The 17,961-nt window shown below is 41.9% G+C and overlaps 1 protein-coding gene across 1 annotated transcript; it reads left to right on the top strand.

Annotated features, from left to right (window-relative positions):
- Positions 1–12,362: 12,362 nt before the first annotated feature.
- On the top strand, positions 12,363–15,822 carry LOC110501407 (forkhead box protein B1-like). The gene has a single exon (XM_021578959.2). The coding sequence runs from the start codon at positions 12,627–12,629 to the stop codon at positions 13,545–13,547; it is 921 nt and encodes a 306-aa protein (XP_021434634.1). The 5' UTR covers positions 12,363–12,626; the 3' UTR covers positions 13,548–15,822.
- The last annotated feature ends 2,139 nt before the right edge of the window (positions 15,823–17,961 follow it).

The following is a 17,961-nucleotide window of genomic DNA, read 5'->3' as shown; positions in this document are numbered from 1 at the left end:
ACCACAGCAGCTATGGTATGGATTGAGACACCACCACAGCAGCTATGGTATGGATAAAGACAACGTGACAACACCACAGCAGCTATGGTATGGATAAAGACAATGTGACAACACCACAGCAGCTATGGTATGGATTAAGACAATGTGACAACACCACAGCAGCTATGGTATGGATTGAGACACCACCACAGCAGCTATGGTATGGATAAAGACAACGTGACAACACCACAGCAGCTATGGTATGGATAAAGACAACGTGACAACACCACAGCAGCTATGGTATGGATAAAGACACCACCACAGCAGCTATGGTATGGATAAAGACAACGTGACAACACCACAGCAGCTATGGTATGGATAAAGACACCACCACAGCAGCTATGGTATGGATAAAGACAACGTGACAACACCACAGCAGCTATGGTATGGATTAAGACAATGTGACAACACCACAGCAGCTATGGTATGGATTAAGACACCACCACAGCAGCTATGGTATGGATAAAGACAACGTGACAACACCACAGCAGCTATGGTATGGATTAAGACAACGTGACAACACCACAGCAGCTATGGTATGGATTAAGACAATGTGACAACACCACAGCAGCTATGGTATGGATTAAGACACCACCACAGCAGCTATGGTATGGATAAAGACAATGTGACAACACCACAGCAGCTATGGTATGGATTAAGACAATGTGACAACACCACAGCAGCTATGGTATGGATAAAGACAACGTGACAACACCACAGCAGCTATGGTATGGATAAAGACAACGTGACAACACCACAGAAGCTATAGTATGGATAAAGACACCACCACAGCAGCTATGGTATGGATAAAGACAACGTGACAACACCACAGCAGCTATGGTATGGATAAAGACACCACCACAGCAGCTATGGTATGGATAAAGACATCGTGACAACACCACAGCAGCTATGGTATGGATAAAGACAACGTGACAACACCACAGCAGCTATGGTATGGATTAAGACAACGTGACAACACCACAGCAGCTATGGTATGGATTAAGACAATGTGACAACACCACAGCAGCTATGGTATGGATTAAGACACCACCACAGCAGCTATGGTATGGATTAAGACACCACCACAGCAGCTATGGTATGGATTAAGACAATGTGACAACACCACAGCAGCTATGGTATAGATAAAGACAACGTGACAACATCACAGCAGCTATGGTATGGATTAAGACAATGTGACAACACCACAGCAGCTATGGTATGGATAAAGACAACGTGACAACACCACAGCAGCTATGGTATGGATAAAGACAACGTGACAACACCACAGCAGCTATGGTATGGATAAAGACAACGTGACAACACCACAGCAGCTATGGTATGGATAAAGACAACGTGACAACACCACAGCAGCTATGGTATGGATTAAGACAATGTGACAACACCACAGCAGCTATGGTATGGATTAAGACACCACAGCTACTATGGTATGGATTAAGACAATGTGACAACACCACAGCAGCTATGGTATGGATAAAGACAACGTGACAACACCACAGCAGCTATGATATGGATAAAGACAACGTGACAACACCACAGCAGCTATGGTATGGATAAAGACAACGTGACAACACCACAGCAGCTATGGTATGGATTAAGACAATGTGACAACACCACAGCAGCTATGGTATGGATTAAGACACCACAGCTACTATGGTACGGATTAAGACAATGTGACAACACCACAGCAGCTATGGTATGGATTAAGACAACGTGACAACACCACAGCAGCTATGGTATGGATAAAGACACCACCACAGCAGCTATGGTATGGATAAAGACAACGTGACAACACCACAGCAGCTATGGTATGGATAAAGACAACGTGACAACACCACAGCAGTTATGGTATGGATAAAGACAACGTGACAACACCACAGCAGCTATGGTATGGATAAAGACATCGTGACAACACCACAGCAGCTATGGTATGGATAAAGACAACGTGACAACACCACAGCAGCTATGGTATGGATTAAGACAACGTGACAACACCACAGCAGCTATGGTATGGATTAAGACAATGTGACAACACCACAGCAGCTATGGTATGGATTAAGACACCACCACAGCAGCTATGGTATGGATAAAGACAACGTGACAACACCACAGCAGCTATGGTATGGATTAAGACCACGTGACAACACCACAGCAGCTATGGTATGGATTAAGACAATGTGACAACACCACAGCAGCTATGGTATGGATTAAGACACCACCACAGCAGCTATGGTATGGATAAAGACAATGTGACAACACCACAGCAGCTATGGTATGGATTAAGACAATGTGACAACACCACAGCAGCTATGGTATGGATTGAGACACCACCACAGCAGCTATGGTATGGATAAAGACAACGTGACAACACCACAGCAGCTATGGTATGGATAAAGACAATGTGACAACACCACAGCAGCTATGGTATGGATTAAGACAATGTGACAACACCACAGCAGCTATGGTATGGATTGAGACACCACCACAGCAGCTATGGTATGGATAAAGACAACGTGACAACACCACAGCAGCTATGGTATGGATAAAGACAACGTGACAACACCACAGCAGCTATGGTATGGATAAAGACACCACCACAGCAGCTATGGTATGGATAAAGACAACGTGACAACACCACAGCAGCTATGGTATGGATAAAGACACCACCACAGCAGCTATGGTATGGATAAAGACAACGTGACAACACCACAGCAGCTATGGTATGGATTAAGACAATGTGACAACACCACAGCAGCTATGGTATGGATAAAGACATTGTGACAACACCACAGCAGCTATGGTATGGATAAAGACAACGTGACAACACCACAGCAGCTATGGTATGGATTAAGACAACGTGACAACACCACAGCAGCTATGGTATGGATTAAGACAATGTGACAACACCACAGCAGCTATGGTATGGATTAAGACACCACCACAGCAGCTATGGTATGGATTAAGACACCACCACAGCAGCTATGGTATGGATTAAGACAATATGACAACACCACAGCAGCTATGGTATAGATAAAGACAACGTGACAACATCACAGCAGCTATGGTATGGATTAAGACAATGTGAAAACACCACAGCAGCTATGGTATGGATAAAGACACCACCACAGCAGCTATGGTATGGATTAAGACAACGTGACACCACCACAGCAGCTATGGTATGGATAAAGACAACGTGACAACACCACAGCAGCTATGGTATGGATAAAGACAACGTGACAACACCACAGCAGCTATGGTATGGATAAAGACAACGTGACAACACCACAGCAGCTATGGTATGGATTAAGACAATGTGACAACACCACAGCAGCTATGGTATGGATTAAGACACCACAGCAGCTATGGTATGGATTAAGACAATGTGACAACACCACAGCAGCTATGGTATTGATTAAGACACCACCACAGCAGCTATGGTATGGATAAAGACACCACAGCAGCTATGGTATGGATTAAGACAACGTGACAACACCACAGCAGCTATGGTATGGATAAAGACACCACCACAGCAGCTATGGTATGGATAAAGACAACGTGACAACACCACAGCAGCTATGGTATGGATAAAGACAACGTGACAACACCACAGCAGCTATGGTATAGATAAAGACAACGTGACAACATCACAGCAGCTATGGTATGGATAAAGACAACGTGACAACAGCACAGCAGCTATGGTATGGATAAAGACAACGTGACAACACCACAGCAGCTATGGTATGGATTAAGACAATGTGACAACACCACAGCAGCTATGGTATGGATTAAGACAATGTGACAACACCACAGCAGCTATGGTATAGATAAAGACAACGTGACAACACCACAGCAGCTATGGTATGGATTAAGACAATGTGACAACATCACAGCAGCTATGGTATAGATAAAGACAACGTGACAACACCACAGCAGCTATGGTATAGATAAAGACAACGTGACAACACCACAGCAGCTATGGTATGGATTAAGACAATGTGACAACACCACAGCAGCTATGGTATGGATAAAGACAACGTGACAACATCACAGCAGCTATGGTATGGATAAAGACAACGTGACACCACCACAGCAGCTATGGTATGGATAAAGACAATGTGACAACACCACAGCAGCTATGGTATAGATAAAGACAACGTGACAACATCACAGCAGCTATGGTATGGATACAGACAACGTGACACCACCACAGCAGCTATGGTATGGATTAAGACACCACCACAGCAGCTATGGTATGGATAAAGACAACGTGACACCACCACAGCAGCTATGGTATGGATAAAGACATCACAGCAGCTATGGTATGGATAAAGACAACGTGACACCACAGCAGCTATGGTATGGATAAAGACAACGTGACACCACCACAGCAGCTATGGTATGGATTAAGACACCACCACAGCAGCTATGGTATGGATAAAGACAACGTGACACCACAGCAGCTATGGTATGGATAAAGACAATGTGACACCACAGCAGCTATGGTATGGATAAAGACAACGTGACACCACCACAGCAGCTATGGTATGGATTAAGACACCACCACAGCAGCTATGGTATGGATAAAGACAACGTGACACCACCACAGCAGCTATGGTATGGATAAAGACATCACAGCAGCTATGGTATGGATAAAGACAACGTGACACCACCACAGCAGCTATGGTATGGATAAAGACATCACAGCAGCTATGGTATAGATAAAGACAACGTGACACCACAGCAGCTATGGTATGGATAAAGACACCACCACAGCAGCTATGGTATGGATAAAGACATTGTGACAACACCACAGCAGCTATGGTATGGATAAAGACAACGTGACAACACCACAGCAGCTATGGTATGGATTAAGACAATGTGACAACACCACAGCAGCTATGGTATGGATTAAGACACCACAGCAGCTATGGTATGGATTAAGACAATGTGACAACACCACAGCAGCTATGGTATTGATTAAGACACCACCACAGCAGCTATGGTATGGATAAAGACACCACAGCAGCTATGGTATGGATTAAGACAACGTGACAACACCACAGCAGCTATGGTATGGATAAAGACACCACCACAGCAGCTATGGTATGGATAAAGACAACGTGACAACACCACAGCAGCTATGGTATGGATAAAGACAACGTGACAACACCACAGCAGCTATGGTATAGATAAAGACAACGTGACAACATCACAGCAGCTATGGTATGGATAAAGACAACGTGACAACAGCACAGCAGCTATGGTATGGATAAAGACAACGTGACAACACCACAGCAGCTATGGTATGGATTAAGACAATGTGACAACACCACAGCAGCTATGGTATGGATTAAGACAATGTGACAACACCACAGCAGCTATGGTATAGATAAAGACAACGTGACAACACCACAGCAGCTATGGTATGGATTAAGACAATGTGACAACATCACAGCAGCTATGGTATAGATAAAGACAACGTGACAACACCACAGCAGCTATGGTATAGATAAAGACAACGTGACAACACCACAGCAGCTATGGTATGGATTAAGACAATGTGACAACACCACAGCAGCTATGGTATGGATAAAGACAACGTGACAACATCACAGCAGCTATGGTATGGATAAAGACAACGTGACACCACCACAGCAGCTATGGTATGGATAAAGACAATGTGACAACACCACAGCAGCTATGGTATAGATAAAGACAACGTGACAACATCACAGCAGCTATGGTATGGATACAGACAACGTGACACCACCACAGCAGCTATGGTATGGATTAAGACACCACCACAGCAGCTATGGTATGGATAAAGACAACGTGACACCACCACAGCAGCTATGGTATGGATAAAGACATCACAGCAGCTATGGTATGGATAAAGACAACGTGACACCACAGCAGCTATGGTATGGATAAAGACAACGTGACACCACCACAGCAGCTATGGTATGGATTAAGACACCACCACAGCAGCTATGGTATGGATAAAGACAACGTGACACCACAGCAGCTATGGTATGGATAAAGACAATGTGACACCACAGCAGCTATGGTATGGATAAAGACAACGTGACACCACCACAGCAGCTATGGTATGGATTAAGACACCACCACAGCAGCTATGGTATGGATAAAGACAACGTGACACCACCACAGCAGCTATGGTATGGATAAAGACATCACAGCAGCTATGGTATGGATAAAGACAACGTGACACCACCACAGCAGCTATGGTATGGATAAAGACATCACAGCAGCTATGGTATAGATAAAGACAACGTGACACCACAGCAGCTATGGTATGGATAAAGACATTGTGACAACACCACAGCAGCTATGGTATGGATAAAGACAACGTGACAACAACACAGCAGCTATGGTATGGATAAAGACAACGTGACAACAACACAGCAGCTATGGTATGGATAAAGACAACGTGACAACACCACAGCAGCTATGGTATGGATAAAGACAACGTGACAACACCACAGCAGCTATGGTATGGATAAAGACAACGTGACAACACCACAGCAGCTATGGTATGGATAAAGACAACGTGACAACACCACAGCAGCTATGGTATGGATAAAGACAACGTGACAACAACACAGCAGCTATGGTATGGATAAAGACATCACAGCAGCTATGGTATAGATAAAGACAACGTGACACCACAGCAGCTATGGTATGGATAAAGACAATGTTACACCACCAGTGCTGCATGAATGTGTGATCTTTGATTTTGGCTAATTTACCATTTTCCATACCCAACGCATAACCGAACAGCAGGAAGGATACTTTTGCTGTATTGTTGTCTACTATACCTAATCAACCAACTACTATCTGGTGACAAGACTAAATTGTCATCATTTAGTAATGTTGTACTGTAGCCTATTGTACCCCATTAATCAACTACTACCTAGTGACAAGGCTATATTGTTATCATTTAGTAATATTGTACTGTAGCCTACTGTATCCCACCCCATCAACCAACTACTAGCTAGTGACAAGGCTACGTTGTTATCATTTAGTAATGTTGTACTGTAGTCTACTGCACCTTATATCATCCAAATACTAGATAGTGACAATAGTACATTATCATATACTGTCCAGTGCCTTTGGAAAAAATTCAGACCCCTTGACTTTTTCCAAATTTTGTTACGTCACAACCTTATTCTAATTGACACACAATACCCTATCATGACAAAGCGAAAATAAGTTTGACATTTTTGCAAATTTATAAATAAAACAGAAATATATTTTTTACGTAAGTGTTCAGACCCTTTGCTATGAGACTCGAAATTGAGCTCTGTGTAACGAATCTCCTCTTCGTCTGAGGAAGAGTAAGAAGGAGCGGAGGACCAAAATGCAGCGTGGTACGTGTTCATGGTACATTTAATAAAGAAACTGAACACTAGAAAAAACAAAAACAAGAACAAACGAAACAGTTCTGTCTGGTGCAGACACACAAAGACAGAAAACAACTACCCACACCCATAGTGGGAAAACAGGCTGCCTAAGTATGGTTCTCAATCAGAGACAACCATAACCAGCTGCCTCTGATTGGGAACCATACCAGGCCTAAACATAGAAACACAACACCTAGACATACAACATAGAATACCCAGCCACATCACACCCTGACCAAACGAAAAATAGAAACATACAAAGCAATCTACGGTCAGGGCGTAACACTCTGGTGCATCCTGTTTCCATTGATCTGTCTGAAGATGTTTATACAACTTGATTGGACTCCACCTGTTGTAAATTCAATTGACCACACCTATCTAGGCACAGATGTGGGGAAGGATACCAAAACATTTCTGCATCATTGAAGGTCCCCAAGAACACAGGGGCCTTTCATTCATTCTACAATTGAAGATGTTTGGAAACACCAATTATCTTCCTAGAGCTGGCCGCCCGGCCAAAATGAGCAATCAGGGTAGAAAGGACTTGGGAGAACTTTCCAGAAGGACAACCATCTCTGCACCAGTCCACCATTCAGTCCTTTACGGTAGAGTGGCCAGACGGAAGCCACTGTTCAGTAAAAAGCACATGTGAGCATGCTTGGAGTTAGCCAAAAGGCACCTAAAGACTCTCAGACCATGAGAAACAAGATTCTCTGGTCTGAAGAAACCAAGATTGAGCTCTTTAGCTTGAATGCCAAGCGTCACGTCTGGAGGAAACCTGGCACCATCCCAAAGGTGAGGAATTGTGGTGGCAGCATCATGCTGTGGGGATGTTTTTCAGCGGCAGGGACTGGGAGACTAGTCAGGATTGAGGGAAAGATGAACGGAGCAAAGTACAGAGATATCCTTGATGAAAACCTGCTCCATACTGGGGTGAATGTTCACCTGCCAACAGGACAATGACCCTAAGCACACAACCAAGACAACACAGGAGTGGCTTCGGGACAAGTCTCTGAATGTCCTTGAGTGGCCCAGCCAGAGCCTGGACTTGAACCTGATCGAACATCTCTGGAGAGACCTGAAAATAGCTGTGCAGCAACGCTCCCCATCCAACTTGACAGAGCTTGAGAGGATCTGCAGAGAAGAATGAGAGAAACTCCCCAAATAAAATAAAATAGTATTTGTCACATGCGCCGAATACAACAGGTGTAGGTAGACCTTACAGTGAAATGCTTAAAGGTGTGCCAAGCTTTATACCCAAGAAGACTCAATGCTGTAATCGCTGCCAACGGTGCTTCAACAAAGTAATGAGTAAATGGTCAGAATATTTACTTACAGGTGACATTTCAGGTTTTTTTTATAACGTTGCAAAAGATTCGAGAAACCAGTTTTTGCTTTGTCATTATGGAGTATTGTATGTAGGTTGATGGTGGGAAAAAAATATATAATACATTTTAGAAAAAGGCTGTAGCTAAATAAGAAAATGTGGAAAAAGTCAAGGGGTCTGAATACTTTCCGAAGGCACTGTAAATACTGTTGTACTGAGTAATACAACGGGTGGGTCTAATCTTGGATGTTGATTGGTTAAAATAGCATTCCAGCGAGTGTCTATTCCACAAGTTACCACCTGCTAAAGCTGTGATGTTAAAATAACTATTGACTGTTCTCACTGTACAATCCACTGTCACATCAGCCCAGCCATCTAATGTATAAACTTGATCTCTACTATAAAAAGCATCTCACATTATCTCACATTTCTTTTACACTAACATTTGATTTTCAACAGCAGAGATTTGTATATATCCTTGCTGTCTGACTCACCGACATTTGCAACATTGTTTCAATATGGACATTTGATCTCCAGCTGTTCCATAGTAATGAACAAGTTGGGAGTCAGGACAAGACAGACCGGTAGGCAGCTTTTCTCAGCCAGTCGAAATCATGAATCAGCTGGCATCATTTATATATATATATATATATATATATATATATATATATATATATATATATATATATATATATATATATATATATATATATATATAAGGAATGTCAACAGAAAACAGGTCAAACTTAACTAAATGCAGCTAGTTTGCAGTCTTTCCAGCTTCAGTTTGAAGTGATTGTGTTACGTCTGTTGTTGGCTAGCTACTCTGAACAACAGTGTCCTGACTAGAGAGCACATTTTCTATGGCAGGCAAAGTCGTGAGCTTATTGTTATGGATGTATTCAATTAAATGTCACAAAAAAATGCTTATGCAAATGCAGCTACTTTGCTGTTATTCTGGCTGCGCTGTTTGACCGGACTGTAAATTAGCCGTAGTTGGCTAGCAAGCAAGCAAGGGATAAGAACGTTGCCAGACAGAATGGCAATAGAACATTTAGAACGAAAGACTGGGTCGTCTATAGATACAGAACAAAAATACTTAAAGACGGGGTCTAACCGATAGAACAAACAACCAGCTGGCTTGGGTAGCATTAGTTTTGTGTCGGGACTAAATATCGTGGAACCCATACAAAAAAAAGATTGCCGTTTTGAAACTGCAGTAAAAGTTCTGTAACTGCAGTCTACTGTGGTATTTTGGAAGCAGTTGTTGCAGAATAACTGCAGTGTACTGCAATTATTGTGCACTCTGACTGCAATCTTCTTTGCAAGGGGAAGGATGAAACAATATGAATAAATTCATAAAAATCATGTTTTATTTGAACATGTTGGTAACCAGTTGTATAATAGTGATAATGCCCTCGAAGCCGATGTTTGGAGGATGTATTGGCAGGTTTGCCGGTCCTGGACGAGCAGCACCCGTGCCAATATATCCTCCAAACATCGGCTTCGAGGGCATTATCACCTAAATAATGGACCCTCTGGACCCAGGGCGTTCCGAGGTTCACGGGCAGTTGGGACACTTTAAGAAATGTCTGTTGAAAAGCCTGAAAACCAGACTCCTTTCTGCCTAACACCAATAGAGGAATGACGAGTTAAAAGAATCTCTTAATGAGGAATAAAAGCCCATGGAAATAAAAAGATGCTTCCATGCGCAGCGTGGATCTGACTTCCTGCAGTCTATTTTGTTCCGACAGGGATTGTGTGGCAACCAAGGAAACCCTAACCCGTTTGGTTGGTCTGCCTACTTGATTTTCTGTTTTGTAAATATTTAACAACTTGGAGAAGATCATCTTTTATAGCCGTAGTTTCCTCAAGCTCCTGATATCTCTAAACCCATAGCTGTTACTATAGTCAACAATTCCAGTCTCCTCCCATAGCAGATTCTATTGCTAATCCATCAGCCTGCAATGGCCTGTATTGTGGATTTATGGATGCTCATTAGCATAAATTATGACCAAATCCGCGTGGGCATGTGTGGTCCCTGGCATTGGGAACCCGCCAAGCGGAAAATTGCTCCATGGTGAGCCTGGCAAAAAGTTTGAATGGCCAGGGCTGAAAATAGGCTTGCATTTGGTTTTCACATTCATATAATTCACTCATGGATATTTTATAGTTTTCAACCCCAGAGACTTTATTTGCATTTCTGAAGTACTTTTTTTTTTTAAATGTTTACATAAACACAAAATACTCACTGGCCTTCATGAAGTTTCATAGACCACACTATACCCTTATGTCTTGGCTAAGCAGGGAAAGATAATACGTTGAGGCTGGTTCAAGTTTCATACCATTGGAGGTTTCTTAATTAATTGCCATTAATCAATCAAGATGGTTATTTTTTGTTTCAGGGAATAATTATTGTGTTGGTCTAGTATAGCATATTGCGCTGGTGATTTTAATTATAGTGCCTTTATTAATAGCAATACAATAAAGTGTGTCTACGAATTTTAAAATACGATTTATTTTCCTGTTTGGTTATGGGTGAAACTATTGACAGTTTAACGTAACGCTTATTTATCAGCTTTACACACCAATGCAGCCGACTTTGTGCACCTGTCTGAATGTATTAAATCCCGATGATCAGGATTAGAACGGATCAGGTGAATAAAGCTGTTCATTCACACGACTCACACACAGGCTGCCTACTGAATGCATATACTAACATAAATAGAACACACGACTCTCACACAGGCTGCCTACTGAATGCATAGACTAACATAAATAGAACACACGACTCTCACACAGGCTGCCTACTGAATGCATAGACTAACATAAATAGAACACACGACTCACACACAGGCTGCCTACTGAATGCATATACTAACATAAATAGAACACACGACTCTCACACAGGCTGCCTACTGAATGCATAGACTAACATAAATAGAACACACGACTCACACACAGGCTGCCTACTGAATGCATAGACTAACATAAATAAAACATACGACTTCAAATTGTAGTAGAACATTGTGCTTTGTAAAGAGCATAATGTTGTCATTCCTCAGATTCGTTTTTTTTTTTTCATCCAAAGCGACATACATACATTTCAACATTGACAGTGGCATACAAAACAAAGACAAAACAAAACACTAACGGCGATTTCCTATAAGGTAATGTCATGACAACAAACCACCTAATACACACTAATAATACAAAACACAGTGGAAGTGTCAGCCAATTTCCATGTCAAACATCCCATAGCTCAGTAGCTCCAAATGTAGTGTGAATTGACGGCTTTAAACCCACTGAAAAAAGGTTAGCGCATACACACTCTTAGCTACCGAGTGCCATCACTGTTCATTCCATTCCGTTTACCGAGCCTTTTTACCCGTTGCTCGGTCTTCAGATGGAAAGGATTTCCATTGGCCCAAGGTGTCCATGTAAATAGGTGTCAATGAAAGCAGATTATGCCTTTCACCGCGAGGAGCCCCCTCCTCCCTGGGTGGTTGTCATGTGATATGTAGAGGTGGCACATTAGTGGAGCTGCTCTGGGGGGGGGGTCTATTATATGGCTGTCACCACAATCAACTGTCACACGGCAGAAAAGGGCGGACATGGAAGTGTAGCTGCTACTTAGCTCATCTCAACTCAACTTCTATCAGTTAAACTTTTACTGCAGTAGGCTACTACTCAGGTGTTTTGTATTTTACGCATGCAGAATATTTCATTTTCATGAGTTCTAAGAAGTTTATATAACGAAGCTAAACTAAGGGGAACGAGTTGTTTGAAGTAAAGTGTTGTGAAAGAATACTGTCAGGATGCCCCGACCAGGGAGGAACACGTACAGCGACCAGAAACCTCCCTATTCCTACATCTCCCTCACCGCCATGGCCATCCAGTCCTGCCCGGAGAAGATGCTCCCTCTCAGCGAGATCTACAAGTTCATCATGGACAGGTTCCCTTACTACAGAGAGAACACCCAGCGGTGGCAGAACTCCTTACGACACAACCTGTCCTTCAACGACTGTTTCATCAAGATCCCGCGGCGTCCGGACCAGCCCGGGAAGGGTAGCTTCTGGGCTCTGCACCCCAGCTGCGGGGACATGTTCGAGAACGGGAGCTTCTTGCGGCGCCGTAAACGGTTCAAGGTGATGATGATGATGGCGCAGGAGCACCTGGCTCAGTCCAAGCAGTCTGACGCAGCCCATTATCTAAGGCTTAGCGCCCTGGCTGCCACCGGCACACACCTCCCTCAGATGTCCAGCTATAACTTGGGAGTGTCACAGCCATCAACTTTTAAACACCCATTTGCTATAGAGAACATCATCGCCAGAGAGTACAAGGTTCCCGGGAGTCTGGCGTTCTCCACCATGCAGTCGATGTCTGCAGGCTACCCGCTGCACAACCAGTTGACTACGGCCTGGCCTCACATGTACAACACTATGGTGGACCCTGTTTCTCCTATCTCTATGAGCGGTGACTACGTGGCCTACCGCATGCCTCTTAAATCTCTGTGTCACGGAGGACAGACCCTACCCGCCATTCCGGTGCCCATCAAGCCCAACCCGACCACGGTAGGTCTCTCGGCGGGGCTGACGCGACACACATCCGCCTTCCTTTCGAACTCTCCCCAATCTCTGAGCCCCACCTCCCCGCAGACAGACACCAGCCAAAGCAGCCCCCCTACTCCCAGGGAGACTCACACCAACCCGACACTGCAGTCCGTGGCAGTGCACTAACATTAAGAACTCTACAGAACTCTTTATAAACTAGACCAGCAGGCTCAAACCAAATCCAACGTTTATTTTGACTTTTGCCGCTGACATCTTGGGCTGAGAATAACTACAATTAATTAAGGCAATAGACTTCCGTGCTGCAGTGTATTTTGATGTCGGTGTTTTGCTATGAATGCTAATTGTCTTCTAACATGGTTCCAGCAGAGAGATAGTGAAATATTGCTGTTCAACTTAAAAGGTATTCGTTGTGTCAGTTTTATCAGTGTGTTTTGTAAATTAGTGAGGCAATGCAAACAGCGGCTGTCAGGCGCATGAAATATATTTACTTTGATTTATTTCTGCTATCTATGTAAAAATAACTAAGTGAATTGTGATGTTTTTTTCAATCTTAAAAAATAGTAAGGGGAACTATAGGGTCTTTACTAAATGCAAAATAAATATGTGAATAAATGTGAATAATTCCAAATAAGTTGATATGAAAATGTTGTAAAATACACTTTTTAGTTAAACGTTTTAGATATCTATTTTGCAGTAGCTTTTCTGTGAAGCTGTAGTGTAAAGCCATTTAAAACCATGGTGATATACATGTGATTAAAATATGTAACTGTTGACTTTTCTATGTTAATGAAAAAGCATGACTGCTTTTGAAAAGTGTTCATATAGTCTGCAATGAATTAGAAACTTGGTCATCAAAATATTTTCTCATTAAAATAGTGTAAACATTATAACGGTTGGTGTATTCTGTGTAAATAGTGTAAACATTATAATGGTTGATGTGTAAACATTATAATGGTTGGTGTATTCTGTGTAAATAGTGTAAACATTATAATGGTTGATATATTCTGTGTAAATAGTGTAAACATTATAATGGTTGGTGTATTCTGTGTAAATAGGGTAAACATTATAATGGTTGATGTATTCTGTTAACAGACGGAATAATGCTGTTATCATGCACCTACTGATTTACAACTGGGAAAACTTCCAGACAGATATCCTTATGGCATGATGATAATTATTAGTATTATATATTAACAACAATACAACTTTTTGATTTCAATATGACTCTTCACTTTCTAATATTTAATTTATTTCCATTACAAATATAAAGTAAATCAAATAATGTTTACATAATCATGAATATAGCTCAATATGGTATATTGCTGTGTATTTCAGTGTCTAGACCTGAGTACAGAACGCGGTGTACAGTGTATAGGCTACACCAGAACCCTCGTCGCGCCGCTCCCACAGGAGCAGTCAGAACAGAACTTTGGAACTGCTGAATCAGAATCAGAATGCGGGTGATTAGAATGCATGGAGGTACTGCCGTAGTCACAGCGCAGACAACCGGCCTCATTCATTCAGCTACACACTAATATACCCTCAATAAATGAAGTAACACACGGAGATGGAATACAGTTACATTAGGCTATATAACACCATGCGATTTGCTTCTGACTTCCAAAACGTATCAACAAATGAACAGAGTAGGTCTAGCACATTATAAAAATCGTAATTATCATATAAGAAAGGTTAACATTCAATGCAGTTTTTATGTTTTGCATTGACAAAACTGCTAACCATTTTGCACAAGTTAATTTGAATTGGACTTGTTTAAGCCATATATTACATAGCTGACATTGATAGTATGGATAGCCTAACAAGACAATTTTAGAAATTAATTTACAATCAACGAAATGCATGTGCATTTTTTCACAATGCAATAATCACAGCAGACAATATGTTTTATCTCTATTTATTTAATTGTTTCTTATGTATTTTTGTATAATCCGAAATAGCCTATTTATATATCCACGTGTGAAGTTGTCCTTAAGTGTGCTACGTTGATAGCTTATATGTTGAATTGTATTTTTATTTATATTAAAATGCATCATTCAGTGTCAGTGACATCAGGTGCTGTGAAAGAAATAGCCCATCTCGGCGCATTAAACAAATACTTTAGAATTCTGTCACTTTCTCCAATTGACTAGATCAAATACCGCCTTCTAGCCACTTCATTCTCTCCATTCACTCAATAGAAAGAGCAAAGAATTGCAAACTTCGACTGGGCCACCAATGTAGATTTAGCCTTTTTTCGAGTAGACAAAAAGACTGATTTCTCACAGACACATTGCTGACTGGGGAACTGGGAAACGGGCTCAGAGACCCCTTTGGAATTTAAATCCACCCCTCCCCTCCTCCTGACCATGTTTGCCCATCAGTGCTCTGGGTTTCCCGTTCTTGCATTGTGTGTATTGTATTCATGTTTACTCCGGGTGATTAAAACACAAGTGGTGAATTTCTAGCTTCAAGATTGGAGTCTATACAGTATTTTCGTTCATCATTAAATGAATAATCTATTCAACCTTTATATTGACTTCTGCATGCTGCTGCCAATTCTCTTTATCCAGGCCAGTCAATTCACTACCTGCTTTTTCCCGCTACTATTCTAGCTGCCAATTCTCTTTATACAGGTCAGTCAATTCACGACCTGCTTTTTTCCGCTACTATTCTAGCAGATCCACCTCTACGCAGACGACAACATTCTGTATACATCTGTCCCATTCTTTGGACAAACGAGCTTCAATGGCATTACAACTCTCCTTCCGTGGCCTCCAACTGCTCTTAAATGCTAGTCAAACGAAATGGATGCTTTTCAACCGATCACTGCCCGCACCTGCCCGCCCATCCAGCATCACTATGTGGACAACTACAAATACTTAGGTGTCTGGCTAGACTGTAAACTCTCCTTCCAGAATCATATTAAACATCTACATTCCAAAATTAAATCTAGAATCGGCTTGCTATTTCGCAACAAAGCATCCTTCACTCATGCTGCCAAACATACCTTCATAAAACTGACTATCCTACCGATCCTCGACTTCAGCGAAGTCATTTACAAAATAGCTTCCAATACTCTACTCAGCATATTGGATGTAGTCTATCACAGTGCCATCCGTGTTGTCACCAAAGCCCCATATAGTACCCACCACTGAGACCTGTATGCTCTTGATGGCTGGTCCTCCCTACATACTCATCACCAAACCCACTGGCTCCATGTCATCTATAAGTCTTTGCTAGGTAAAGCCCCACCTTATCTCAGCTCACCGGACACCCTAGCAGCACCCACCCCTAGCACGTGCTCCAGCAGGTACAGTATATATATGTATGTATATTTAAAATCACTATCTGCTTTTATTTTTTAAACTAGGCAAGTCATTTAAGAACACATTTTTACTTACAATGACATCCTACCCCGGCCAAATCCTAAGCCGGGCGGCACTGGGCCAATTGTGCACCGCGCTATAGGACTCCCAATCACAGCCGGTTGCAATACAGCCTGGAATTGAACCAGGGTCTGTAGTGACGCCTCTAGCACTGAATGCCTTTGACCGATGCGCCACTCGGGAGCTAGATCAGAGTTTTATTTGCTGATGTTGCAACATATGGAATTGTTTTAAAAGGGTCATACCAATGATTATTTAGCTATTTGAATTTTAAGACCCCTTAAACTATAGATTTTTTTTGAATGAAACATTGAATTTGGCATTACTGCTATTAGCCAATTGAAACCCATTGAATAACAGATTCACTACATGGAACAACAGATAGTCCCCAAAAAATCTAAAGAAAGTTTGTGTTTGTCCTATATCTGAGATATAAAACTGATCAGGAAACAATTTCTACATTTTTTGACATCTATTTATCCTCTTACTTTAAGCACTAAACTATCTCCATTCATACAGCACTTCCATTAATTTTTAAAACTGTATATAGCCTCGTTGTTCTTATTGTGTTTTTATTACTACTTTTTATTTTTGTCTACTTGGTAAATATTTCCTTCTTCTTGAACTGCACTGTTGGTTAAGGGCTTGTAAGTTAGCATTTCACAGTAAAGTCTACACTTGTTGTATTCGGCGCATGTGGCAAAGTTTGATTTGATTTTGATTTGAGCGGAACTTAAGACAAGTGGGCGTCCTAGAGCAAAACAGAGCACCAACGTGAGTCCTCTTTCGATAGCGGTATTAATAGTGTGTTGGCCAAACCGCCCTGACGCTACAGTCAATTTTGTGAGAAGACCGATGTTAGGGATGTCTCTAGGTCTGACAAACACCGCTGTAGCTCTGCCACCTTCACCTCACATGCAGAAGGGTGATATCAGTGGTGGATTGAGACGCAGCCCATGCAAAAAAACATCTCTAGCTGAAACAGATGGATTTTTATGGGGATTTTTGTATTTCGTTAATTAGATTTCGTGAGGGGTTAAGGGGCTATTTTCTCTTTTTTATAGTACTAAATGAGTTCTTTATTATCCTAGTTGATGCTGTAGTGAGTGCTAAACACTCAGATTATGAGACGAGTCAGTCTGTTTGAAAATAGGCTGCTGAAATCACTTCTCTATATTCAATAGCAACAATGT

This window comes from Oncorhynchus mykiss, chromosome 2 (genome assembly GCF_013265735.2).
Source record: "Oncorhynchus mykiss isolate Arlee chromosome 2, USDA_OmykA_1.1, whole genome shotgun sequence".
Classification (NCBI taxonomy): Eukaryota; Metazoa; Chordata; class Actinopteri; order Salmoniformes; family Salmonidae; genus Oncorhynchus; species Oncorhynchus mykiss.
Note: the sequence above shows the minus strand (reverse complement) of the source record. Positions and strands in the feature narration are given on the sequence as shown.

Excerpts from the sequence above, each read along its gene's own strand:
- LOC110501407 (XM_021578959.2), top strand. The coding sequence starts at position 12,627 with ATGCCCCGACCAGGGAGGAACACGTACAGCGACCAGAAACCTCCCTAT.